At 49.9% G+C, this 27865-nt stretch overlaps 3 protein-coding genes across 3 annotated transcripts in view; all 3 read left to right on the top strand.

The window, feature by feature from the left end:
• Window positions 1–13439, top strand: part of chd8 (chromodomain helicase DNA binding protein 8) — a 29705-nt gene extending 16266 nt beyond the window's left edge. Inside the window, exons 20-40 of the mRNA XM_035429509.1 lie at window positions 1–125; window positions 614–784; window positions 1417–1596; window positions 2060–2170; window positions 2661–2884; window positions 3202–3404; window positions 3710–3866; window positions 4193–4282; window positions 5483–5586; window positions 5886–6009; window positions 6119–6194; window positions 6341–6606; window positions 7089–7321; window positions 7635–8285; window positions 8699–8811; window positions 9218–9448; window positions 10152–10247; window positions 10738–10845; window positions 11985–12110; window positions 12488–12592; window positions 12938–13439. The exon at window positions 1–125 is cut by the window's left edge and continues 71 nt beyond it. Of these exons, the coding sequence (XP_035285400.1) occupies window positions 1–125; window positions 614–784; window positions 1417–1596; window positions 2060–2170; window positions 2661–2884; window positions 3202–3404; window positions 3710–3866; window positions 4193–4282; window positions 5483–5586; window positions 5886–6009; window positions 6119–6194; window positions 6341–6606; window positions 7089–7321; window positions 7635–8285; window positions 8699–8811; window positions 9218–9448; window positions 10152–10247; window positions 10738–10845; window positions 11985–12110; window positions 12488–12592; window positions 12938–13318 (3875 nt within the window). The 3' untranslated portion in view covers window positions 13319–13439. The remainder of the gene's footprint in view (window positions 126–613; window positions 785–1416; window positions 1597–2059; window positions 2171–2660; window positions 2885–3201; window positions 3405–3709; window positions 3867–4192; window positions 4283–5482; window positions 5587–5885; window positions 6010–6118; window positions 6195–6340; window positions 6607–7088; window positions 7322–7634; window positions 8286–8698; window positions 8812–9217; window positions 9449–10151; window positions 10248–10737; window positions 10846–11984; window positions 12111–12487; window positions 12593–12937) is intronic.
• Window positions 13440–14289: 850 nt separating this feature from the next.
• Window positions 14290–15808, top strand: nop10 (NOP10 ribonucleoprotein homolog (yeast)). Its single transcript, XM_035429510.1, has 2 exons — window positions 14290–14583; window positions 15367–15808. The coding sequence occupies exons 1-2, from the start codon at window positions 14530–14532 to the stop codon at window positions 15505–15507; spliced, it is 195 nt and encodes a 64-aa protein (XP_035285401.1). The 5' UTR covers window positions 14290–14529; the 3' UTR covers window positions 15508–15808.
• An 888-nt stretch (window positions 15809–16696) lies between these two features.
• LOC118233616 (TOX high mobility group box family member 4-A-like) lies at window positions 16697–26866 on the top strand. Its single transcript, XM_035429423.1, is given in 10 exon segments — window positions 16697–18980; window positions 19359–19427; window positions 20871–21155; window positions 21769–22029; window positions 22571–22930; window positions 23357–23437; window positions 23934–24018; window positions 24021–24721; window positions 25010–25167; window positions 25623–26866. Coding segments are annotated over 10 exon segments (2163 nt in total). The 5' UTR covers window positions 16697–18875; the 3' UTR covers window positions 25681–26866.
• The last annotated feature ends 999 nt before the right edge of the window (window positions 26867–27865 follow it).

The following is a 27865-nucleotide window of genomic DNA, read 5'->3' as shown; positions in this document are numbered from 1 at the left end:
AGCCCGACTCGGACCGCTTCGTCTTCCTGCTCTGCACGCGCGCGGGCGGCCTGGGCATCAACCTGACCGCCGCCGACACCTGCGTCATCTTCGACTCCGACTGGAACCCCCAGAACGACCTGCAGGTCAGCGCTGTGACGCGCAGTTTCGCCCCGCTGCGTTAACCGATGACCTTCAGAAGGACCACCTGTGCTTTAGCATTGGTCGTTAGCCTTAGATTTTCAGTACAGGAATGTTATTTTACAGTATGTTAAATGTCAAAATTTTGTTGTGTCCGCAATCGACTGCTGCCTTCTTGGCCAGGTCTCTCTTGAAAAAGAGAGTTCTAATCTCAATGAGACTAACCTGGTTAAATAAAGGTTAAATAAAAATAAAATAAAATGATGGATTATCCAGGTATTCAGGTAGCATGTTTATGTCACCTGCAGTGCTGTGTGGGTTTTTTTTTTCGTTTAAAAAAGAAACAAAAAAAACTACAGACTAGATTTGACGTCTTAGCGGCAGTGTCCACGAGCAGAATTGCTCAGTCACTCGGCACTCTGCAGTCCACCAGCTGAGCTTATTTTCGGTCCCCCCCCCCCCCCCCAACTCCAACCCCCCCGCCCCCCCGCAGGCCCAGGCGCGGTGTCACCGTATCGGCCAGTCCAAGGCGGTGAAGGTGTACCGGCTCATCACCAGGAACTCGTACGAGCGGGAGATGCTGGACAAGGCCAGCCTGAAGCTGGGCCTGGACCGGGCCGTGCTGCAGAGCATGAGCGGCAACAAGGACAGCAGCATCAACGGGGTGAGACTTCGCACACGCTCCCTAAACTGCCTCCTCACTCTGGAGCTGCACTTTACAGACGCTTCCTTAGTCTGGCGTTAGGGGGGAAATGGGCTGGGGAATTTTATGAAGGATGAGTTGGTTGACTGTTAAGGGAATGTTGGAAGTGGGAACAAGGACAGCAGCATCAACGGGGTGAGACTTCGCACACGCTCCCTAAACTGCCTCCTCACTCGGGAGCTGCACTTTACAGACGCTTCCTTAGTCTGGCGTTAGGGGGGAAATGGGCTGGGGAATTTTTGAAGGATGAGTTGGTTGACTGTTAAGGGAATGTTGGAAGTGGGAACAAGGACAGCAGCATCAACGGGGTGAGACTTCGCACACGCTCCCTAAACTGCCTCCTCACTCTGGAGCTGCACTTTACAGACGCTTCCTTAGTCTGGAGTTAGGGGGAAATGGGCTGGGGAAATTTATGAAGGATGGTTGGTTGACTGTTAAGGGAATGTTGGTTGAATGTTCCAGGATGGTTGTGGAAAGGTTGAAGGAAGGTTGGCTGTTAAGGAAATGTCAGGGAAAGGTTTGGGGGAACGTCGGTTGAATGTTGACGGAAGGTTGTGATGAGATTGTGGAAACGTTGCCCTGCGCTCTCTCAGATCCAGCAGTTCTCCAAGAAGGAGATCGAGGACCTGCTGCGTAAGGGTGCGTACGCGGCCATCATGGACGAGGGCGACGAGGGCAGCCGCTTCTGCGAGGAGGACATCGACCAGATCCTCCAGCGCAGAGCCACCACCATCACCATCGAGAGCGAGGGCAAGGGCTCCACCTTCTCCAAGGTCAGGGACTGAGGCGTGTTACATGGGTAGTGTGTGTGTGTACGTGTGTGAAATGAGTTGTGTGTGTGTGTATGCATGTGAAATGAGTAGTGTGTGTGTGTGTGTATGCATGTGAAATGGGTAGTGTGAGTGTGAGTGTGAGTGTGCGTGAAATGAGTAGTGTGCGTGTGTGTGTGTAAGAGTGAAAGGAGTAGTGTGTGTGTGTGTGCGTTTGAAATGAGTAGTGTGTGTGCAATGAATAGTGTCTGTTTGTGTGTGTGTATGCGTGTGAAATGAGTAGTGTGTGTGTGTGTGTATGCATGTGAAATGAGTATTGTGTGTGTAGTGTGTACTGTGGGTTGTATTGTATATACAGCATGTAGCGTGTGTAGTGTTGTACATATAGCGTGTCCTGTTTACCGTGTGTACTGTTGTGTGTGTGGCGTGTGCAGTACGTGTGTAACACTCTCTCCCTCGTCTCCAGGCCAGCTTCGTAGCCTCTGAGAACAGGACGGACATTGCGCTGGACGACCCCGAGTTCTGGCAGAAGTGGGCCAAGAAGGCAGACATCGACTATGCCACCATCAACAGGAAGGTAGAGATAAACGTCCTGTTCTTCTTTATTAACCTCTCCTGTTAGAATGACCTGCCTTTTCTCTGCATGAATGACTCTAGGAATGACCTGTGTACGATTCACACGACCTCTCATCCTGCTAAGACACACTGGTGATTGGCTGTGTTTCTGTAACCCCTCCCCCTTGTGGAACACTAGTAATTGGCTGTCTGTAACGCCTCCCCCTTTCTGAACAGTGTGGTGATAGGCTGTATGTCTGTAACCCCTCCCCCTTGCTGAACAGTGTGGTGATTGGCGGTGTCTGTAACCCCTCCCCCTTGCAGAATAGTGCAGTGATTGGCTGTGGGTCTGTAACCCCTCCCCCTTGCAGAACAGTGCGGTGATTGGCTGTGTGTCTGTAACCCCTCCCCCTTGCAGAACAGTGTGGTGATTGGCTGTGTGTCTGTAACCCCTCCCCCTTGCTGAACAGTGTGGTGATTGGCTGTGTGTCTGTAACCCCTCCCCCTTGCAGAACACGCTGGTGATTGACACGCCGCGCGTGCGGAAGCAGACGCGGCAGTACTCCACGCTGCGGGGCGAGGGCGGGGCCGAGCTGTCGGACATGGACAGCGACGAGGAGTACCCGCCGCACAACTCCCGCCACGCCCGCTCGTCCCGCCGCTCGGAGCGCCACTGTGGCTCGGGGTACGGGCGCACCGACTGCTTCCGCGTGGAGAAGCACCTGCTGGTCTACGGGTACGCTCCGCTCCGCCCACCGCCGCCGTCCGTCAGGGTGCTCTGCTCCGCCCCCGTCTCCATGGAGACGCTACACCGTCCTGTTATCATCCCGCTTTCCCATGATAATGTGCTGTTCCTCCCCACCAGGAGGGGGCGCTGCTTTCCCATGATAACGTGCTGTTCCTCCCCACCAGGAGGGGGCGCTGCTTTCCCATGATAACAAGCTGTTCCTCCCCACCAGGAGGGGGCGCTGCTTTCCCATGATAACATGCTGTTCCTGCCCACCAGGAGGGGGCGCTGCTTTCCCATGATAACATGCTGTTCCTCCCCTCCAGGTGGGGGCGCTGGCGGGACATCCTGTCGCACGCTCGCTGTAAGCGCAGGCTAGGAGAACGAGACGTGGAGACCATCTGCAGAGTGATCCTGGTCTTCTGCCTTCTGCACTACCGCGGAGACGAGAACATCAAGAGCTTCATCTGGGAGCTGATCACCCCGCCCGAAAATGGGCGTGCCCCTCACACGCTCCTCAACCACTCCGGTACCTGTCTGTCTGTCTCATGCTCCTCAACCACTCTCATACCTGTCTGTCTGTCTGTCTGTCTGTTCTCAACCACTCTGATACCTGTCTGTCTGTCTGTCTGTCTCATGCTCCTCTACCACTCTCATACCTGTCTGTCTGTCTGTCTGTCTCATGCTCCTCTACCACTCTCATACCTGTCTGTCTGTCTGTCTGTCTGTCACACGCTCCTCAACCACTCCGGTACCTGTCTGTCTGTCTGTCTGTGTTTTCAACCATTCTGGTACGAATTCCACTCTCTCTCTCTCTCCCTCCCCCTCTATCAGGTCTCTCTATCCCTGTTCCCCGTGGGAGGAAGGGGAAGAGGGTGAAGGCTCAGAGCTCGTTTGACGTGCAGAAGGTGGAGTGGATCCGCAAATACAACCCCGACGCACTCCTGCTGGACGACGGCTACCGCAAACACCTCAAACACCAGTGCAACAAGTACGCACTGTGCATTCTAACACCTCAAACACCAGTGCAACAAGTACACACTGCACACATTCTAACACCTCACACACCAGTGCAACAAGTACGCACCGCAAACACCTCAAACACCAGTGCAACAAGTACGCACTGCACACTGCACCCATTATAACACCTCACACACCAGTGCAACATGTACACACCGCAAACAGCTCAAACACCAATGCAACAAGTACGCACTGCGCGCACATGAACATCCCGTCAGCAGGATAACCGGAGCGTGTGAGTGTGTTTGCGTGTGAGTAAGCGTGTTCATGCTCTTCCTGTCCGCTCCTCTTCCTCAGGGTGCTGTTGCGCGTGCGCATGCTGTACTACCTGAGGCAGGAAGTGATCGGAGACCACGCTGATCGAGTGCTCCGAGGCGTCGACGCCAGGTAACGCTCACCTGGGATGTGTATATCTGGATGTGTTGTGTATCTTTAGGGATGTGGATATCTGGATGTGTTGTGTGTCTGTAGGGATGTGGATATCTGGATGTGTTGTGTGTCTGTAGGGATGTGGATATCTGGATGTGTTGTCTATCTTTAGGGATGTGGATATCTGGATGTGTTGTGTATCTGTAGGGATGTGGATATCTGGATGTGTTGTGTGTCTGTAGGAATGTGGATATCTGGATGTGTTGTGTATCTGTAGGGATGTGGATATCTGGATGTGTTGTGTGTCTGTAGGGATGTGGATATCTGGATGTGGTGTGTGTGGAGCGATGTGGATATCTGGATGTGTTGTGTATCTGTAGGGTTGTGGATATCTGGATGTGTTGTGTATCTTTAGGGATGTGGATATCTGGATGTGGTGTGTATCTTTAGGGATGTGGATATCTGGATGTGGTGTGTATCTTTAGGGATGTGGATATCTGGATGTGTTATGTGTCTGTAGCGATGTGGATATCTGGATGTGTTGTGTATCTTTAGGGATGTGGATATCTGGATGTGTTGTGTATCTTTAGGGATGTGGATATCTGGATGTGTTGTATCTGTAGGGATGTGGATATCTGGATGTGTTGTGTGTCTGTAGGGATGTGGATATCTGGATGTGTTGTGTGTCTGTAGGGATGTGGATATCTGGATGTGTTGTGTATCTTTAGGGATGTGGATATCTGGATGTGTTGTGTGTCTGTAGGGATGTGGATATCTGGATGTGTTGTGTGTCAGTAGGGATGTGGATATCTGGATGTGTTGTGTATCTGTAGGGATGTGGATATCTGGATGTGTTGTGTGTCTGTAGGGATGTGGATATCTGGATGTGTTGTGTGTCTGTAGGGATGTGGATATCTGGATGTGTTGTGTATCTTTAGGGATGTGGATATCTGGATGTGTTGTGTGTCTGTAGGGATGTGGATATCTGGATGTGTTGTGTGTCTGTAGGGATGTGGATATCTGGATGTGTTGTGTATCTTTAGGGATGTGGATATCTGGATGTGTTGTGTGTCTGTAGGGATGTTGATATCTGGATGTGTTGTGTGTCTGTAGGGATGTGGATATCTGGATGTGTTGTGTATCTGTAGGGATGTGGATATCTGGATGTGTTGTGTGTCTGTAGGGATGTGGATATCTGGATGTGTTGTGTGTCTGTAGGGATGTGGATATCTGGATGCCGGAGATGGAGCTGCAGGAGGTGCCCTCACGCTGGTGGGACACTGAAGCTGACCGGTCTCTGCTCGTTGGAGTCTTCAAACACGGTATGTGTGTGTGTGTGTGTGTGCGTGTGCGTGCGTGTGTGTGTTCACCTGTCTCTCAGGATGATTTCACAGTATTATTGATGGGGGGCAGGGTAAAGAAAAAAAGGTCATTATGGACATTTAACCGTCTGTCAATTTGACTAAAACGAGTGGAAACTTGTCTTTTAAATGAATGAATTAAATGTCTTGCTTCAGTATCTTTATGAGAAGCCTTTGCTAATTCTCTCTCTCTCTCTCTCTCTCTCTCTCTCTCTCTCTCTCTCTCTCCCTCTCTCTCTCTCTCTCTCTCTCTCTCCCAGGATATGAGATGTACACCACAATGCGAGCTGACCCCTGCCTGTGCTTTTTGGAAAGAGTCGGTCGCCCCGACGACCAGGCCATCGACGCAGAGCAGCACTCGGGTGATGCGGAGCTGGGAGACGGGTGAGACCTCAGCCCATTGGCTGATCTCCAGCCTGCATGGCGTGCCATTGGCTGATCTGCAGTCTAGGCAGTGATGGTGGTGGTGATGATGATGATTGTTTTGTTTCAGGGGAGATTTTGACAAGTACTCAGAGGACCCGGAGTTCAAGCCGTTGAGGAGGCAGTACAGAGACCCGTACGATGAGGTGGGTCTGGCGTCTGCTCTGATTGGACATTGGACAATCAGCCTGTCACTGAAGGGTCAGACCTGTACTGACCCCTTTACACTACCCTGTGCTTTCTGCCCCTGGGACTGTTCCCTGTGCATTACTGACTCCCTGGTCCCCCGCAGGCCGACTCCATGGCTCCGGACGAGGAGATCTGCGTGGAGGACAGGGCGGGGGAGGAGGCGCAGCCGTCGGGCCCGACGGGGGCGTGCGATTGGCCGACGGCCTCGTCGCTGACCGCGCGGCTGCGCAGGCTGATCACGGCCTACCAGCGCAGCTACCGGCGCGAGCAGCTGAAGATGGAGGCCGCGGAGAAGGGCGACCGCCGCCGCCGCCGCTGCGAGCAGGCCTCCAAACTGAAGGAGATCGCCCGCCAGGAGCGCCAGCAGAGGTAGCGTACCCGCCGCGCGCCCGTTACCCGCGGCTGCCCGTTTCCCGCAGTCGCCCGGGAGCACTGTGGAGCCCTGCTTTTACTGTCCTGCAAAAATGCTGAATGGCGAAAAAGCAGCATAACATAGCATAACGCAGTATAGCATAGCATAACATAGCATAACGTAGCATGACATAGCATTACATAGCATAGCGTCGCGTAGCATAGCGTCACGTAGCATAACATAGCGTAGCATAGCATAACGCAGCATAACATAGCATATCATAGAGTAGCATAGCATAGCATAACGTAGCATGACATAGCATAGCATAACATAGCGTAGCATAGCATAAAGCAGTTAGCATAGCATAGCATAACATAACATAATGATGAGAACAGGCATTTGGCCCATCAATGCTCACCATTTTCCTCACTAAATTGAAATTCTAGAACCTAGTGCAGACTGTTCCCGGATGAGCGAGGACGAGATGTTGCCGTTTCAGGTGGACGCGGAGGGAGGAGTGTGACTTTTACCGCGTGGTGTCCACGTTCGGGGTGGAGCGCGTGAAGAGCGAGGCCGGGGCGGGGCCTGAGGGAGGGGGCGAGCTGGACTGGAACAGGTTTCGGACCTTCGCCCGCCTGGACAAGAAGACGGACGAGAGCCTGACCCGCTACTTCAGGAGCTTCATGGCCATGTGCAGGAGGGTGTGCCACCTGCGGCCCGCACCAGGAGAGGGTGAGGTGTCATACACCCTCTACCCTGCACGCCCTGCCCTATACCCTGCACCCCACGCCCTATTCCCTGTGCCCTATACCCTACTCCCCACGCCCTATACCCTACGCCCCACGCCCTCTTCCCTGTGCCCTATACCCTACGCCCTGTGTACCATGCCCTATACCCATCACTTTACGCCCTATACCCTGCACCACCCCTTGCCCTATACCCTCCACCCTGTGCCCTATATTCTGCACCCCACGCGTTCCCTGTGTACCCTGTACCCTATGTACCCTGTGAACCCTGCTGGTCTCACGCTGTGTTTCTCCCACAGACCCCTCCCTGCTGTCCCAGTCCCTGGCGCCCATCACCGAGGAGCGCGCCTCGCGCACGCTGTACCGCATCGGGCTGCTGCGGCGGCTGCGGGAGCGCGTGCTGCCCCACCCCGCCCTGCAGGAGCGCCTCCTGCTGGCCCAGCCCGGCGGCGAGCTGCCCGCCTGGTGGCGCTGCCCGCAGCACGACCACCAGCTGCTGCAGGGCGCCGCCCGCCACGGCGTCAGCCGCACCGAGCTGTCGGTCTTCCCCGACCCCGCCTTCTCCTTCCACCAGGCGCACCGGGACTTCCTGCAGGCCACGGCCGCCGCCGCGGCCTCCCGTAGCTCCACCCCCGCCCCGCTGCAGGGGGAGGGGCCCCGGGTGAAGGAGGAGGAGGAGGAGGACACTGAGGCAGGGCCGGGGGCGGAGTCGCGGCTCCTGGGGGAGGGGTCTGTGGCGAAGGAGGCGGAGTCTCCCGCCGCTAAGCCCCGGGGGCGAGCGGGCTGGGGCTGGAAGAAGTGCCGAGGAAGAGGAGGGAGACGCCGGGACGGGGAAGGGGGGCCGTCGGACACGGAGTCGGACTCGGACTCTGACTCCTCCGGCTCGACCCGCCGAACCGGCAGCTCCGACGAGAGCGGAGACAGCGACACCGAGGGTCGGAGGGCCAGGGGTGAGTGTGTGTGTGTGTGTGTGTGTGTGTGTGTGAGTGCCTGTGTGTGTGTCTGTGTGTGTGAGTGCCTGTGTGTGTGTGTGTGTGTGTGTGAGAGTGAGAGTGTGAGTGCCTGTGTGAGTGTCTGTGTGTGTGAGTGCCTGTGTGTGTGTGTGTGTGTGTGAGTGCCTGTGTGTCTGTGTGTGTGTGAGTGCCTTGTGTTTGTGTGTGAGTGTCTGTGTGTGCATGCGTCTGTGTCTGTCTCTGTCTGTGCGTGTCTTTCATTGAAATGGTATATTATGTAGGTGTGACTGACTGGGATGGTATATTATGTGGGTATGCCACACTGGGATGGTATATTAAGCTGGTATGCCACACTGGGATGGTATATTATGCTGGTATTTGATGCTGATGCATGCTGTGCTGTCTCACAGACCCTCTGAAGCTGTGCGATGTCGACGAGAACAGTGTCCTCTCCCTGACCCCCTCCCAGGATGGGGCACCCCCTGATTCTGCCAGTGACCCGCTGAGAGCTGAATGGCCCAAGGTGAGGCCAAAGTCACTGCACTTTAATTAAAACATTTCAGTTGTGGCTGATGGAAGGGGGGTGTGGCTAATGGAGGGTGGGGGGGGTGTGACTGATGAAAGGGGGTGTGGCTAATGTAAGGGGGTGTGGCTGATTGATGGGGTGTGGCTAATGTAAGGGAGTGTGGCTGATTGATGGGGGTGTGGCTAATGTAAGGGGGTGGGGGGTGTGACTGATGAAAGGGGGCATGGCTGATTGAAGGGGTGTGGCTATTGTAAGGGGGTGTGGCTGATTGAAGGGGGTGTGGCTAACATAATGGGGTGTGGCTGATTGATGGGGGTGTGGCTAATCTAAGGGGGTGTGGCTGATTGATGGGGGTGTGGCTAATGTAAGGGGGTGTGGCTGACGGGATATTTGCGTCTCTCAGGACCGGGTCCTCATAAATCGCTTGGACAGCCTCTGCACGGCTGTGCTGACCGGCTCCTGGCCGACAGGGAGGCGATCCGCCCCGGACCCCCAGCCCAACCCGGCCTCCGGGGAGACGGAGGGGGAGGCCGAGTCCGGCTACACCCGCCTGATCCGCAAGAACAGCGGCGGCGCCCCCGGTGGCGAGGACGCGGAAGCGCAGGACACGGAGTTCACCGTCAAACTTCTGAAGGTGAGCGTTGCCGAGGGACGCGGAGGAGCGCAGATTCTGTAAACGCACCAGATCTCCTGCTCTGCGCTCTGCGTTTTGCACACCGAAATTTCCGCCTCTGCGCAACACCGAGACTGAAAGATTCCGATTTAGCGCTCATTCTGAAAATACAGCGTATTACTGTAATGAATAATAATTAATTCTGTTTGCATAGTCTTTCAGTTTTAGAAGCAAGTTTCAGAGCATTTTGGGGGGGGGGGGGGTTAACATTAAAGCAAAATGTAATATTTTTTGAGACCTCTGGGAATGCTGGTAAAGGAGGGTTTTTTTTGATCAGTTCTGAGAGCACGGATATTATTCATGTTGTTTAGATTTTTAAGGGGAAAAATGTACAATTATGGATTTTTATGAGAATAGTAATTGTGTGCAGATTGATCCAGGTCTACCATAGCGCTATCCTAGTTGAATAAGAAATCAAAGGAGGTTTTACTGATGTTGTAAAAAAAAAAAAAAAAAAAGCCTTTTTCAGACTCCACACTGTTGTTACATTTTGGGCACTCACTTTTAAGAGAAACTTAAGACACTTAAACTTCTTCAAAAATGAGCAGTGTTTTTCAGAGACAAAACTGCAAGTCTGAATGGACCATTCTCTTCCTCCTTTATCCCCCCACTCTCTTCCTCCATTCTTTCCCCCCTCCTCGTCCTCCTTCTCCCCTCCATCCAGGAGGAGGGGCTTAAGCTGACCTTCTCTAAGCAGGCCTTGCTGCCCAATGGCTCGAGTGGAGAGGGGAGTGGTCGTCGGAAACGCAGAGACCTGGAGGTATGAACGCTTACAATTTACACTTTACAAATCGCTATTTACATTATTCCCCACACTATTTACATTTTACAGATCACTGTTTAGATTATACACCACACGATTTACACCATACAAATTGCTATTTTCATTATTCACCACACTATTTACATTTTACAAATCACTGTTTAGATTATACACCACACGATTTACGCCATACAATTTACACAATACAAATTACTATTTACATTGCACACCACACAGTTTACACTGTACAAATCACTATTTACATTATTCACCACACTATTTACACTATACAAATCACTGTTTACACTATACACCATACTATACAAATCACCGTTTACATTACACACCACACTATTTACACTACACAAATCACTATTTACACTGTACACCACACTATTTACACTACACAAATCACTATTTACACTGTACACCACACTATTTACACTATACACCACACTATTTACACTATACAAATCGTGTGTTTCAGCTGTCGGACCCTGACGGGCCAGGCCCCATGCAGGCTGGGGAGAGGGTCCCGCGCCGTAGGGAACTGCCGGAGTGGCTGAAGGACGAGGGCGATGCTGACATGCTGGAGGTGAGTGTGACAACAGCGCCCCGCCTGGCCAGTGTGCTCCACTGCGACCACAAGCAGCGTTAAAAGCATCACAGCACAGTCTCCTCAGATGGGAATGTTACTGCACTGACTCTTTATATGGGAGTGTTACAGCAGTGACTCCTTATATGGGAGTGTTACACTAGTGACTCCTTATATGGTAGTGTTACAGCAGTGACTCTGTATATGGGGGTGTTACAGCACTGACTCCTTATATGGTAGTGTTACACCACTGACTCCTTATATGATAGTGTTACACCACTGACTCCTTATATGATAGTGTTACAGCACAGACTCCTTATATGATAGTGTTACAGCACTGACTCCTTATATGGGACTGTCACAGCACTGACTCCTTATATGGGACTGTCACAGCACTGACTCCTTATATGGGAGTGTTACAGCACTGACTCCTTATATGGGAATGTCACAGCACTGACTCCTTATATGGGAGTGTTACAGCAGTGACTCCTTATATGGGAGTGTCACAGTAGTGACTCCTTATATGGGACTGTCACAGCAGTGACTCCTTATATGGGAGTGTCACAGTAGTGATTCCTTATATGGGAGTGTTACAGCAGTGACTCCTTGTATGGGAGTGTCACAGTAGTGACTCCTTATATGGGAGTGTTACAGCAGTGACTCCTTGTATGGGAGTGTTACAGCAGTGACTCCTTATATGATAGTGTTACAGCACAGACTCCTTATATGGGGGTGTTACAGCACTGACTCCTTACATAGAAGTGTTACAGCAGTGACTCCTTATATGGGAGTGTTACAGCAGTGACTCCTTATATGGGAGTGTTACAGCAGTGACTCTGTATATGGGAGTGTTACAGCAGTGACTCCTTATATGGGAGTGTTACAGCAGTGACTCCTTGTATGGGAGTGTTACAGCACTGACTCCGTATATGGTAGTGTTACAGTAGTGACTCCTTATATGGGAGTGTTACAGCACTGACTCCTTATATGGGAGTGTTACAGCACTGACTCCTTATATGGGAGTGTTACAGCAGTGACTCTTTATATGGGAGTGTTACAGCAGTGACTCCTTATATGGGAGTGTTACAGCTGTGCCGTGATTTGACTCCTCCCCCTGCCTTTGCTCTGTTTCCCCCTAGCTGCTAGCAAACAACCGCGGTCAGAGGAAGAGGAGGAGAAGGAAGAAGAGTGAAAAGGTGAAGGACTTGACGACCCTGACAGGCAGTGAGAGAGTGAAGATCATTGACATGAGGACGGGCAGAAAGGTAAGGGGTGGGGGAGGGATAGGGTGTGCCCCAGTAAACCAGCACGTGGTACGATGTGTGACCCACTAACCCAGTGTACGGTGTGATGTACATCGTGCTCGTCCTGATATGATGTACATGAGTCACATGACCCCCATAACAGTGTGGTGTTTCGGGTATATTCTCAGTTTGGGGGGGTGTTTTGGTATATTCTCAGTTTGGGGGGTGGTGTTTGGGTATATTCTTAGTTTGGGGTGTTGTGGGTATATTCTCACTTGGGCGGGTGTTTTTGGATATAGTCTCAGTTTGGGGGTGGTGTTTTGGATACAGTCTCAGTTTGGGGGTGGTGTTTTGGATACAGTCTCAGTTTGGGGGTGGTGTTTTGGGTATATTCTCAGCTGGGAAGCATGCTGGGACCAGTGCTGCATGATCTGAAGGACTTCCTAGAGGAGAACCCTGACTACGCTGTAGCACCAGAATGGGCTGAGGCTGTCCGCAACTCTGTGAGTTACTACTGTTGAGTGTGCGTGTGTCTGTGTTTGTGTGTTTCTGTGTGTGTGCCTGTGTCTGTGTGTTTCTGTGTGTGTGTCTGCTTGTGCGTGTGTGTGTCTGCTTGCGTGTGTGTGTGTCTGTCTGTGCTTGTTTTTCTTCATGTATGGGCATATAGCCATCTCTGAGTGACAGTCACTTTTTATATATTTGTCTCTGTGATGGACAAAAACAGTGTTTAAATACCCAGTACAAAGTGGTGGTATGTATATACCAGTCTCTCTGAGATTGTCAGTTACAGTGTGTGTACCTGTTTTATCTGTGCTTGATGATAATGCTGTTATCTTGTCTATCTGCAGGGTTTTCTTCCAAACAGCTTGTTACACAGGCTCCTCCCTCCACACCACGCTGGGCCTAAAAGAGGCCGCCCCTGCCCCCCGGCGCCTCAGTCCCAGCTGGAGGACCCGCTGCTGGGGGGAGTTGCAGGCGAGACCCTGGTCTCAGACGGGGCCTACATGATGGAGGACGAGGACCTGGACGACGGTGGCGGAATCGCTTCTTCCCACCACTTCCTGTCGCCTGCCTTCAATGTAAAGATGGAGGGCGGGGCCCTGCAGATGGACGCCGGAGACAGCCTATCGCAGGGCGGCTACGAGAGCTCTGACAGGGAGGCGGCGATTTTGGATGATGTCATAATGGGGCCCAAAAATTCAGACTCTTCGTCCAGCTGTGAAGATTAAGCGACTGTTCCTTTCCTCCCCGATCGATCATGATCCTTCACTTCCCCTTATTCTATTCCTCATGCTTTATTTTTATTACTGTTGTTATTATTATTATAAATGTTGATGAATTATGGATGGATTTGGTTTGGGCTCTTTCTATTTTTTTTTTCCTGTTTTTTTTTTTTTTTTTTTTTTCTTTTTCTACATAGTTATAAGAAATGAGCAGTTCATTCTTTCAGGTTTACACTCACCTTCTCCCCTTGCACCTCTGTTCTCATCCTCGAACCCTGCCCCACCCTGCCGTGCCCCTTCCAAAGGCGTTCGGGACCAGCATCGCCTTGCAGGATGGCGAGATTCCCATAATCCTTTGGGCCAGAAGTCACTGCTGGTTGGAGTGAATCCATAGACTCTACAGACAGGCAGCAGAAATCAAGTCCCATTTGTGTGTATCTGTCTGATTGTGGGATAAAACTGTTTATTTCAGTTTGGAGCAGAGGGGTTGGGGTACAAACTCTTGCCGGAGGACATTTTGGGGTGGGGGGGGTTTAACGTGGTGGGTGTAATATTGGGAGGGGGTGGGAGGGAGGGAGGGGGGGGCGTAGTTACTGATCAGGATTTAGAAAGATGGGTGTAATGTACAATGTAGAGTTACTCACCTGCCTGCAGAAGTGACGAGGATGAGTTATTGTTTTATGAACTGACTGTTTCTGTGTTATGAATATGAATAACAACATTCTACAGACTGAGCTGGCTCAAAATTATTTTCTTGTGTGTGTGTGTGTGTGCACGTATGTGTATAAAGGGCTACTGCCTGCTGGATGCAGTGTGTAAACTGGTCCGCCTTCCTCCATAAACCAGTTTCATCTTGGCTCGGGAAACAATGAACATCGTGGCCTATTCTAGTCCAACCTATAAGATCCACACCCCTTTGTCGTCATCTACTGTTTCACACTCCTCCACAGTAGGTGGCGATATACGTCATTTGGCTGTTCTGAACCACGGCAGTAATTTCACAGAAGAAGACGACATTGCATTATTGGAGAAAAGACGCGTGCTAGTAGCTGCTGCTTTGCTGGCAGTAAAGACAACGACGCCAGTAACTATTATAAAGCACGAAGGCACGTGAGAAACGTAGCTGGCTAACGGAGATCGAAAATTCGCTATTTACATCGTAGATTTTGCCTCCGTGACAACTTTTAACTACATACCTACGGAGCCGGATCGCCGCCATGTTTTTACAGTTCTACCTGAACGAGAGCGGGGAGAGAATTTACACGCTAAAGGTAAGATTATAGCGTGCGCACAACAACGTTATTAGCTATAACTAGTATACATTTTCCAATTGAATCATTTTGTCGACGCTTGTAGTTTAAGGATTCTTTTTAACTGTGTTTCACATTGTAAGCAAACACCACGAGGCAGTTAGCGTTACAATCATTCGTCACCGCCAGAATGCACGACTTGCCTCAGTACTGCCAAAATAAAGGGATATGTGGAGTAGATTTTTCTCTAACGGTACAGCAGTCTTTCCCCAGTATGCATTGAGAAGGATATACAAGTGTCTTTCATTACATGCACTTGGCACACAGAACTGTGATTTGGTCCGTTTCGAAGGCACTGTTCAGGCAGAGAGCTCCCTTTGGAGAATGCTAACTGTGTGCCATTAAGTAAACTCTCTCGCAAACAAAAGTATCGCTGTATGTGCCACACCTTTTGATAATCTTTCTTCAAGTTTGTGGAAATGAATGTCATTGAAATAAAATGTATTGATTGCTGAAAGAACTGCCATGCAAGTATTTTGATAACATGGCGACGACTGTAATTTGCTCGGAATTTGGGGGGTTAAAAAGTGGTGTGATCTACACTAAAACCATAGCTGTGTGTGTGGTGACGGTTAATGTTCTTAAATAGATTTTTAAGACATTTACGCACGTCTTATTTTGGCGATTGTTTTTTTTTTTTTGTGTGGTGCGGCTTAAAATTGGGATGGATGTAGTCAAATCTAGTTGAATCTCGCATCTGCAAGTGCCTGGACACACACACTACTCTCTCTCTCTCTATTTCAGAAGGTGGACCCAGCTGGTCAGCCCACGAGTTCGGCACACCCGGCCCGGTTCTCTCCAGATGACAAGTTCTCCAGGCACCGAGTTACCTTGAAGAAGAGGTTCGGTCTTCTGCTCACCCAGCAGCCTCGACCCGTACTGTAACATGAAGCAACTTTTACCCAGATGATAACAAAGCGCCGAGTTTTTTTTTTTGTTTTGTTTTTTTACATCTTTTTTCTGTCTTTTCCACATGGAACAGTGGTGTAATTCATTATTATTGATTATTTGAAACAATAAAAATGTGAGTTATTTTGGAAAAATGAATTTGATCATTAATTTCCTTTAATTGTGTTCAGCACAGAGGTGCCAAACCAGTCCATTACACATCCAGAATTTATGTGATGCCTGTAACCCAGTAGTGATCTCCAAAATGTTGCAAAAAATAAAATAAATAGAAAATGAACACTGCAGCCATCGGTCATTATAGCATATGTTTTTGGATATGGATGTTCCTATTGTGTATTAATCATCAAATAAAATCATTGTTAGAGTTGGACTGAAAACATACAGGATGGTGAATCTCCAGGAACAGGGTTGGGCTGCCCTGCTCTAGCTGTTGAGTGAGGTGTGTTTTGTTAGGGTTGGAGTGAAAACCTACAGGATGGTAGATCTCCAGGGTTGCCACTGAAGAGGTTATCCCTTCCATGGACCCTCGCGAACACTATTCGCACAAGCATTGCTTCCAGGATTGGTCTCGGCGTACAAATATTAATTTAAGAACATAATGGCCTGAAGTAGCGTGACCTGGTATGGGAATCTGATAGTGCTCAATACATCCAAATTATCATGCCTAGTTAACCAGGCCTGCGAAATAATCAGCATACTGTCCTGCCACGAAAAGAAAAGCACCGAATTGCTGTGTAATACGGCTCAGACTTTTTTGCCTCTTTTTTCATAAACTGCCCTCTGGTGTCATTTTAAAGAAACAACTGGCAAAGAATACGATCTAGCCGCTGGGACCAGATGTAATGTAAAGAACTTTAATACATGTTTAACCTGTACTCTTAGTTTCTTTGACGATGCGTTGTTCTCTGTGAGGAGTGTTGATCTTAATGAAAATGACCGTTTATTGTTACGGACATTAAAGTATTCTAGTTCAAATTCTAATAGAGGGTCTGGTAGATGGGCATGCTATACGATACACGGAGCACATTATGCAATGACGTCGCTTCCTGAAATGAGAGGAATACGGAAGCCGGTCTCATGTTGTGATGCGGGGAAATTCTGGAAAGGAAAGAGGAATCGAACGGATCGTGGAGAGAATGGAGGTAAGGAAAAGCAGAGGCCCGACTTAAAACCAAACTCAGTTCGCTTATTCAATGATTAGCTTACAGTTGAGACGTGAAGACATTGGTCTCGAAGCTATATTATGAGAATTCTCTAGTTAGATTAGCATTAGCAGGCTAGCAACGCCATCCTTAAACTTTTAAAACACAGCTTGAAGGATTAACTGCCTAGTTTCAGCTAGAATTCCCGAGAAGACCTAGATCCTAATACTTTATCAGCATTAGCTAGCGCAGGCTGTCAAGTTGTGTTGCACTGGAAGTTAAGTATAATCAATCGACTACCAAGTCATGCAAAATCAATCAATGCTCTTAACAAGAGATGAGGTAGCACTTAATCATTTGAACAATGAGTAGTTCTCTAGCTGGTTGGCTATCTCAAAGGACCCCCTGCTATTTGTTTCGCGTTTATAAACCGGGAGAAACGGCATTCATATTATGTTATGTCGCTAATGATCAGCTAAAGTTGGGAAAGCTCACTGTTTAAGTGGTTTTTAGTAATCATGAATGTGTTCTTTTGATACTTTTAGCTAATACTAATAATAGAGTTGTTTCGTTTAGCTAACCTTAAGGTTCCTGTTGAAGATGCATGTTGAAACGAATTGCCAACATTCACTGCTTGACAGTGGTGTTATCATGGCAGAGAACTAGACTAGCTCCGACTGCGCTGTAATTGTGTGTAACTTTATACTTGGTCTTTGGATGCACAGTCATTTAACGTTGTCATCTATGGAGCAAACGGGTGCTAACAAGTCTTTACAATAAAAAGGAGAGATTTTATAGACGAAAGTAAAAACATTAGCAAAAACATGTAGCTACTTGTATCAAACACCATTTGTAATCTGTTATTTTTTAGTTTAGTGACCAACTTTAGGCCCATCTTGTTTTGAGAGACTTACGTAATATAATTATACAGTTAAGGTTGTGATGCGGGTTGAGACTGCACTATCTAGGGTTACCCCAGACCACAATGGAGGCCCCGGGCTAAACCACTATTATGGCAAGGTGTGATGCGGTAGGGGGGTACACAGCCCGCATTGACGCACAAATATATATTTTTTTAATGGTTACCACGTTAACTTTTTATTGGAGAACTGTTTCATTAGCAACTATGACTTCGCTGTACTTTGAGTCTGAAAACGAAACTCAGTCCACAACGCGGAGTGAAACGAATGTATCCAGTAACCTTTTTCTATATAAATTGATGTCGCCCGATCCATAGCGCTGACTCGATTGGAAAGGCTCCAGTTTGGGGGAAAGGACGAGGGGGACCAACTATCTAGCCAACGTTGGCTAGCATGAACCGACAGAAAAATCTTACTAACCTGCCAACTAAACTTCAAGTTTTTGACTACTTTCCCCCACCGTAATACGAATAAAAACCTACAATTCTGCTCTTATATTCGGACATTCACTCCGACTGTCTTGGGAACGTGAATGTTCCAGTATCTCGCTAGCTTGCTTGCATTGTCATTTTATTCGGCTAGTAGTTAGCTAGGTTACGAACCATTTGCTAGCTTTAACCACATAATGAACGTTTAGCTCGTTATATGATCATCGAATGGTTTGTTTGAGTAAGTTACAGTAGCCAGTGAAGTTGGCCGCCTGTGCTCTCTGGAAAATTAGAGACGTTGTTCGACCCTGAAGCTAATCGAGTTAGCTACATTAGCAGGCTAGCTTGCTAGAATAGATGAAATGCGGTGCTAGTATCGTCACAGGCATGGTGTGTGGCCAGATGGATCATTTTTGCTGGGACGCTGTGAGTAAGTTAAAGATTTACCAAAAGGACGACTAACGTAATAATATTGTGTAGTGAGATTTGGAAATTAATAGATTAGGCTAACTGCTCACTTTTTCGAATTCTAGCTAGGTACTAAGTTATCCCATAGATTTTAATCACCGCTGGCTAGCTATGGATACAACATGCACGATCCGGATAGCTTTATGGACGCCCATTGTACTACATAAGAAGTCCGCTTGTTAATTGGATAACCGCCGTAAAGTCGCGCAGTCACTTGTCATCTTACAAAATCGTAGAGCCAGCTAGCTATAAAGTGTAACGTTACCTGGTCAGAGCAGCGGTAAAACGCGTTGGAAACGTCAACTACCTAACTGCGTTGGCTTAAGTTATAATAGACAGCGTTGGATAGCGATAGTACTCATCACGTCCATGAAAAGCAAGTCACTATGGATCTTAATTTTTACTCTGATCTGTCGGACGGTGCTGGACAGCACGGTGACTCGGAGTTTTTGGATTCGCAATCTTACAATGGATACGACTCGGTCAACAAGGTGAATGAAGTTTCTTTCGACACCAACTGGTGCTCATACTGACTGCATGTCTATCATTCTGTGCCCACTTCTGCATCCGTCTATCCGGTGTGAGAAATGACTTCAGCAGTGTCGCGGTCCAGTTCTAGACGGACTGTAACGTAACATAAACAAACAGACCCACATCAGGTCTTCGCTCCGTTGCATTTGGTTATAACAGTTTTTTGTGCATGAAATGTTGAGAATACACTCGCATTGTGTCGAAGTGTAAAACATTGCTTTGAAAAATGTGGTTTGTGCTGTACCTTCTATGTGATGTTGGTGCGAAGATTGGAGTTTATGTGTGTGCCTGCGTGTGCGTCGCCGTCTGCGTGCTGATCGCCGCTTCTGTCTGTACAGTTCCCTGGAGGCAACGATAACTTCCTAACCATCCCAGGGGCCGGCCACCCTTTCCTTTCTTCCTCCGAGGTACAGACCCTGCTGTGCTCTGTCAGTATTACCCTATACCCAACTCTCCCGTGCATCACACTCCCAGCAGGACTGGGTGATAAACCATAAAGATAGCTGTCTAATATTTTTGAGCCAGTAAGTCATCTGCATCGTGTTGATATGACGACCAATCAGCAGCAAGGCCTTGCAGGTCACATGGAAGCTGCGTGGCCGTGGTCATTGTCAGCACCCAATAGACACAACGGATTGGTGTTTTGTTGGAAGCATTTCATGTGCCCTCTGTGCGCTAAGGCTTCAGGTGCGATTACATAAAGAGGCAAAGAAAGCTGATAAGCCATATGGCAGCAGTGACTGTGGAATCAAAAAGTATTTTATAATTGTCTTCATGGTTTGTGGCCCACCCCTCTACAGTATACTCTACAGTATACTCTCAGTATTCTACGCACAATCTTACTCTACAGTATACTCCCAGTATTCTACACAATCTTACTCTACATTATACTGTCAGTATTCTAGTCTTACTCTACATTATACTCTCAGCATTCTACACACAATCTTACTCTACATTATACTGTCAGTATTCTACAGACTTACTCCACAGTATACTCTCAGTATTCTACACACAATCTTACTCTACATTATACTGTCAGTATTCTACAGACTTACTCTACAGTATACTCTCAGTATTCTACAGTCTTACTCTACATTGTACTCTCAGTATTCTATACACAACCTTACTCTACACTATACTCCCAGTATTCCACACACAATCTTGCTCCATTATATTCTGAGTATTCTACAGTCTTACTCTACATTATACTCTCAGTATTCTACACACAACCTTACTCTACTCAATACTCCCAGTATCCCAAACACAACCTTACTCTATTCTGTACTCCCGTTACTATGTAATTAGCATTACTATTTAGGCTGTGCAACCAGTTCTCTACACAAAACCTTATTCACTGGGGACTATGTATTTTCTACGCACTGTCACACAGTCTGCTACACGCTTCTTGATACTCTACACACTCTGCCTCACAGCTTTAAAGCTCCACTGTTAGTTTGTGGTGGTCCCCAGTAAGCTTTGTGTCCCGTGTGCATTGAGTCTATTAGGAGATGGGAGCAGAGGTGGCAGGTTTAAATGGACTATCGGCTCTAGCATCAGGCTGGTAAAATGCAAAATACAAGTAAAGGTACTAAACGTAAAGCATTGTGCATCTGCCGGTCATTCTGGTTCAGTCTTCTGTTTGCAATATATATGAAAAGTGCCAAACTGTTGGTGCTCGGTAGGTATGGGGCATGTCGCTGTGCCAAGGCGTTAACTTGGCGAGATGGCATACCTGCCATCCCAGTGTACACCGTATTGCCTGCAGAGATGTACGCATGCATCAGCTGCCACCTGTGAGTGGGTTTACACTGACTCCCTGTGCCCCGTGTTCTCTCTCTTCCCCCTTGCAGACATTCCACACGCCCAGCCTGGGTGATGAGGAGTTTGAGATCCCCCCCATCTCGCTGGACCCTGACTCCGCCCTCACGGTGTCGGACGTGGTGTCGCACTTCGGGGAGCTGTCGGACGGGGGCGGCGTGGAGGACGCCTCCGTCACCTCCGCCGTTGTCGGGGGGAATGACCCCTCCTTTGCCTCCACCTTCGTCAACCCCCCCTCCCAGGGCCTGGAGCACCTGAGCCTCGGGGTGATGAGCCAACCAGGGGGCGGGGCTTTGCTCAGCTCCACCCTCGGCATGGTGAGGCTCCGCCTCTGCCCACAATCTTACAGGAAGTAAACTCTTACTTGGGCTCTTGAGTGGCTCTGTCAGTAAAGGCTCTCGGCTGGAACCAGTGGAGTGGATTAGTCAGTAAAGGCTCTCGGCTGGAACCAGTGGAGTGGATTAGTCAGTAAAGGCTCTAGGCTGGAACCAGTGGAGTGGATTAGTCAGTAAAGGCTCTAGGCTGGAACCAGTGGAGTGGATTAGTCAGTAAAGGCTCTAGGCTGGAACCAGTGGAGTGGATTAGTCAGTAAAGGCTCTAGGCTGGAACCAGTGGAGTGGATTAGTCAGTAAAGGCTCTAGGCTGGAACCAGTGGAGAGGCCCAGTCAGTAAAGGCTCTAGGCTGGAACCAGTGGAGTGGCTCAGTCAGTAAAGGCTCTAGGCTGGAACCACTAGAGTGAACCACAATGAGAGTACATTCTGGCTTTGGAATACCCCCAGGATAGACTTTCAGCTTGGCCGTGTTTGAATTAGTGTACTTGCCTACTATTGAGTATACACGTTGTATGCTTAATAGTAGGCAAGGGCACTGATTTGGACATGGCCCCTGTTCCCTAATGAGCCTCTCTCCTCCCTATCCTCTGCTTTCAGGACCTCGGCCACTCCATTGGCTCCCATTTCAGTAGCTCCTCCCCCATGACCATAGACGTCCCGCTGAGTGACATGGGCCACGGGCTCCTGGGTCACAATCAGCTGACCACCATCGACCAATCGGAGCTGAGCAGCCAGCTTGGGCTGAGTTTGGGTGGGGGGACCATTATGCCCCGCCCGAGATCCCCCGAACAGCCTCTGTCAGCCACGCCCTCCCCCTCTGGCTCCCTCCAGGACGAGGATTTGGACGATTTCAAACAGGTGAGAGAAGCAGTGTCATCTGTGCCTGTCTGTCTCTCTGTCTGTCTGCCTGCCTATCTGTGTCTGTTTGCCTGTCTGCCTATACATGTCTCTCTGCCTGTCTGTCTGTCTGTCTGTGCCTGCCTGTCTGTCTGTCTGTTTGCCTGCCTGCCTATCTGTGTCTGTCTGTCTGTCTGTTTGGCCGTCTGCTTGTCTTACCTGTTGCAGTGTCCTTTTGTATGCATGTAGTTGCATGCTTGGCAGTAGCCACTCTGTGCACTACTTCTGTATATTGTATCGTTTCTCCAAAGTTTTTGTGGTGGATTGTGGGTCCGTTCCTGTCTACTTTTTGGGGGGGATGTATTTGATAAAATTCACAAAGCACACCACTGAAAGTCTGACACCCTAGTTGGTGCCCTGTATATAGGGTACAAGTGGGCACTTTTCAACAAAGTCATTCTGCCCTTGTATGAATTCCTGCTTGTCATTCCTCCCTCCCCCTCTCTCACTCGCTCTCTTTCCCTCTCCCCCCCCCCTTCTCTCCCTCCCTCCCTCCTAGAAGAGTGTACTGGTAGACTCTCCAGCCTCGATGTCCATCTCCCTGAGCCCCTCCGTCTCCAGCTCAGCCCCGCCCTCCTCCTCTGCCGCCGCCCCGCCCGCCGCGATGGTGGGCGGAGCCGGGGTCCGGAGGGGTGGGGGTAAGCCGGCCATGGCGAGCGTGGCGGGGGCCGGGGGCGGGGCCGGGAAGAAGGGGCGGAAGAAGAAGGACCCCAACGAGCCGCAGAAGCCGGTCTCGGCCTACGCCCTCTTCTTCCGCGACACGCAGGCCGCCATCAAGGGCCAGAACCCCAGCGCCACCTTCGGGGAGGTGTCCAAGATCGTGGCGTCCATGTGGGACAGCCTGGGGGAGGAGCAGAAACAGGTACCTGGGGGGGGGGCTGGGGGGGGCCCTCAGCCAAAAGTGTGACTCGGAGGGGCGAGCCTGTCGCCTGTGAAGCGTTGGGAGCTTGGCATACACTGTGTACACACACACACACACACACACACACACACTCTCTCACACACTAAACATAAATTTCACAACATAAATTTGAGTGGCATCAGCTCATGATTTGCTGTGATTCTTATCGACAGTGACACAGCAGTTTGACAAGGAACTACTGAGTACTGGTAGCTACTGAAATGCAACGAAAATGAAGTGTTAACATAGCCTATAGTACCTGTAATATATTAGCTTTAAGGGGTTTGGTAGTTACTACAGGCTTGCTAACTAGACCTAACCTGAATGAGCTAGTGCACCAGCTAAAGGGTTAAAGACGTCATTACGTTTCTTCGTTCTCCCATTCAGGTGTACAAGAGGAAGACCGAGGCAGCAAAGAAAGAGTACCTGAAAGCGCTGGCGGCTTACCGAGCCAATCAGCTCTCTCAGGTGAGTGGCCCTCCACCAATTGGCTGCCTCTTGACAAGGAGGAGGACGCGCACACCGACCAATCGGCACTCCCGTGACATTTTCCACCACCGTCATTAGCTACTGAGCATCGGCTGGGCTCGGCGCCACAAACCAAAAAAAGATGCTAAAAAAAATCTCATCAGTGAGGTGCCAGTGTGTGGCGAGTTGTTCGATGGTTAATAAAGATGTATCTAGTGCGGAGTGCCTGACCATGGCTAGCTCACTCTGCTCCTTCCGTCTGGAACAGGGGAAGGTGTCCTGTTGTGTGTGTCCTCATTTTCTTAAAAGCTGGAACAGAAGAGAATCAGAAAATCCAATCCTTATTGACATTGCTCCTGTCCATGGGATGTTATCCTGTCTCTATATGATGAGTTTTGGTGTTTTCCCCCATGGATTTCCTTGGGTCTTTTTCCTTAGTGAAACGCTCTCCCTCTATCTCTCTCATCCATCTCCATCCTTCTCTCTGTCTCTCCAGATGAACACTGAGGTGATGGACGTCTCTGCCTCCCCTCCCCCTTCAGCTGCTGCCCCCGCCCCCACCCTCGCCCCTGCCCCCGCCCCCCCCCGCCCCCCGCCCCCACTCCCCCGCGCGCCACCCGGATCCCCCACCACGCCCCTGACCAGAACACCATCACCAACATCTGCACCTCCAACATCATCCTGGACCTCCCGCAGGTCACCACCCGCTCCCGCACGGGCGCCCACAAAGCCCCCGCCCCTAACCCCGCCCCCAGCCCCGCCCCCAACCCCCCCACCGTCACCAAGATCATCATCTCCAAGCATATGCTGGCAGGGCCGGCTGCTTCGGGCCAACAGATTCCCACCTCCCTGGTGACGGTGATTCCGGCCCCAAGCCCCGCCCCTGGCCCCGCCCGCCAGCCCCCGCCCCTGCAGCAGATGCAGAACACCCCCTTGCCGCCCCGCCTCCAGCAGATGGTGCACTCCCCGGCCCCGCCCCCGCTACAGGCCAAACCGCGTGGGGGCGGAGCCGGGGCGGGCGTGGCCGTGTCTGCCGCGTCCACCCCGCCCCCTCCCCTGCAGATAAAGATCGTCCCCGCCCCCGTGAAGGCGGAGCTGGCGGCACCCTTCATCGTCACGACGACGGCGGTGTCGGCAGGCTCCTCTTCCTCCGCCGTGTCCGCCCAGGCTTGTTCCTCCCCCGCTGTGCCTCTGCAAGTGGTGCAGTCCGCTGCCACTGCCGTGGCGACCGGCTCCTCCCCTTCTGCTGCTGAGGAGATGGCGGAAGAGTTCACTTCGGGAGAGGTAAGGGGGAGCCCCGTTTGTGGTCTGTGCCGATACCTTGGACAGGGTATGGAGCTGTAGTAACGGGTCACTGATGCCTCTCTCTCCCTCCTTCTCGCTCCCTCCCTCCATCTCGTTCTCTCTCTCTCCCTCCGTCTCTTTCTCTCCCTCCCTCCCTCCCTCCGTCTCTTTCTGTCCCCCCTCTCTCTCTCCCCCTCCCTCTCTTTCTCTCACTCTTTTTCTTCCTCTCCCTCCCTCCCTCCCTCCCTCTCTTTTTCTCCCTCTCTCTCCCCCCTCTTTCTCTGTCAGATGGAGGTGGAGGTGAATGTAGCTCCAGGCCCCGAGGACTCGGCCCCCCCCGGCCCCCCCGCCCGCTGTATCCGGGCCGGCTGCACCAACGCGCCTGTGGAGAGCAAGGACTGGGACAGAGAGTACTGCAGCAACGAGTGTGTGGCCACACACTGCAGGTATACATGCACACGCTCACATACACACATACACACACACACACACACACACTGCAGGTATACAGGCACACGCTCACACACACATACACACATATACGCACACACACACACTGCAGGTACATATGCACACAGACAGTACAGGTATGTACATGCACACCTACAGTTGTATGCAAAAGTTTGGGCCCTCCTGGTCAAAGTGCTGAAGACTGGGCTGGCTTCCTTTCTGTTCCCCAGTCTGGACTGTGGAAGCTTTCTGGCTCTAGTTTTTGTTTGTTACCTACTCCACACACACACAGTTATTAGCCCTTTCCCTGGGGTAGGTGACAGTTATGGCTCACATCTTTGGGTTTAAAGGGAGGGTCATAACAATGTACGCTTTCACACACACACACACACACACACACACACATACACACACACACCTGCAGTAACATTGCTCTTCTGTCTCCACACAGGGATATCTTCATGGCCTGGTGTTCCATCCGAGGCCAAAACTTCACCACTGTCAAATGAGGGGGGTGGGGGTGGGGGTGTGGCGGGGGGAATGGGAGAGGGATGAGAGAAGATGGGGACAGGTGGAGAGACAGGTGTGGATGGACATAGTGTGCAGTTGAGCTCTTCGTCCTGTCTCCGTCAGAGAGAGAGAACTCCTAGAATCTAAGGGCAAGAGAACAGTTTTATTTTGTTTTTGTTCGTTTAGTTTTTTTTTTTTTTTTTTTTAATTGCTCCCGTGATGGAGAATGGCCTCGCTGAAGCGAGAAGTGGAAGTCAATGAAGCATCACACCCGGATCCTGGACCCACAGGACACCATAAAATGTGGGAGAGATCCCAGCAGGTTTGGAGCAGTGCATTCTGGGATTGTGGAGTTGTGATGTCTGTGGCTCTAGGTGCTGTTGCTGGGGCAGCTGTTGCATTCTGCCGCAGCGCTGTTGGGGTGAAGTGGAGGGGGTGCCAATTAGCCTGCCCCGCCTCCCTTTTGCCCATGCTGGACGTGTCCTCATTCTCCGTGTCACAACCTCCAAAGAAAAGGCTGTTCACACACGGATCTGCCCTTGAAGACCATCTTTACTTCGGGAGGAATAACAGAAAGGGTCCAGCTTCAAGGGGTTTTGCTTGGAGGTCAATTCCAAAACGGGGCTTCGCCCAGAAGAACATACTTATAAGCTGAAGCTACGATTAGATGTAAACAAAAAAAAAAAAATGTAAAAGATAATCATAGGCTGAAGTGATCATTTTTTTCAGAGAACAGTACCGGGTGCTCTTCTGTGCTGTAAATAGGAAAGCTGAAGTGGGAAACGTTTTCAAGCGGCCCACACCGCACACAGCAAGACAAGCCACCTCCTGTACAGAGTTTGGGGCCATACATTTCAAAAAGTGTTGGAACGTGTACGAGATATATGGTTCTTTTCTTTTTTTTTTTTTTTGTATATTTTCTTAAAGAAAACAACTTTTTACATTTTTTTTCTTCTTCCTGAAGAGTAGTGGAGAGTAACTAAAAATAATGTGCATAATCATCATGTGAAGTTGAACATCATGAAAAGACGGGCCACGTTGTTCAGCCGTGTCTGTCAACTTTCTGTTTCCTGAGGACATTATTTTGTCTTTATAATTGTGAAAGACAGTCAATCCAGTATTCATATTAATCAATGACTACAGTAATAATAATAAAAAAAAGATTAAAAGTTTCTTTTCTCCCCCCGCCCGTTAGTGTGTTGTTTAAATGTGGGTTGTATTCACCAACAGGGAGAGGTGCACCCTGGGGTAGAGAGTCATAGCTTCTATTTCCTGTGCTGAAGGTCATGGCTGCAAGGCTGTGTGTGTATATTTGTATTTTAATGTTTACTTGCTCACCCAACACACTGTCCGTGGCATGGCTAGTACTCTGCTTGCGTGTTCAAACCATGAGCAGTTACACTTTGGCAAGGGCAATACTGGGGAAAAAGACGTTTTCTGTGAGTATCATTCTCTCATATATATATATATATATAGTACACACACATACACACTGGCCATTTTATTAGGTACACCTGCTCCTTAATGTGAATAGCCTACTCCAAACAGCAAATCATGCGTCTGCAACTTTGATGTATAACGAATATAGACCTGGTGAAGTGTAAGACCAGAGAGAACGATGGAATAAAAATGGCGTCCAGTGAGCAACACTTCTGTGGCCCAAAAAGAGGTGAGGAGCATGGTCAGACTTGTTCCAAGCCAAAAGAAAGGCCACAAATGCTCAAATAGCAGCTGCTTACAGCTGTTGGTGTGCAGAAGGGCATCTGTGAATGCACAGTGCGTAGAATCTTAAAGCGGATGGGCCACAGCAGCAGAAGACCAGGCAGCGTTCCACTCCTGTCAGCTAAGAACAAGAGAATGAGGCTGCAGTGAGTATGAGATCACCAAAACGGGATGATTGAAAATTGGATAAAATGAAAGTGTTTTCACCATCAATGTGTTGTTTGAATGTGGGTTTATGTACCTAAAGGGAGATGTGAACCCTGGGGTACAGTTCAACCAGAGAGAATGGTGGTCTGATGAATGGACCTGCAGTCTCCAGATCTCGATCCAAGAAAGCACCTTTGGGATGTGGTGGAAGGGGAGGTTCCCAGTGTGAATGTGTGGCCAAAAAATGGGCAGGAACTGCAGGATGTGACCATGTCAGCACTCTGCAAAATCCCTAAGAAATGTTTCCAGTACCTT

This window comes from Anguilla anguilla, chromosome 8, assembly GCF_013347855.1.
Source record: "Anguilla anguilla isolate fAngAng1 chromosome 8, fAngAng1.pri, whole genome shotgun sequence".
In the NCBI taxonomy this organism is placed as follows: domain Eukaryota; kingdom Metazoa; phylum Chordata; class Actinopteri; order Anguilliformes; family Anguillidae; genus Anguilla; species Anguilla anguilla.
The sequence above is the reverse complement of the archived record's forward strand: the minus strand, read 5'-3'. Positions and strand labels throughout refer to the sequence as shown.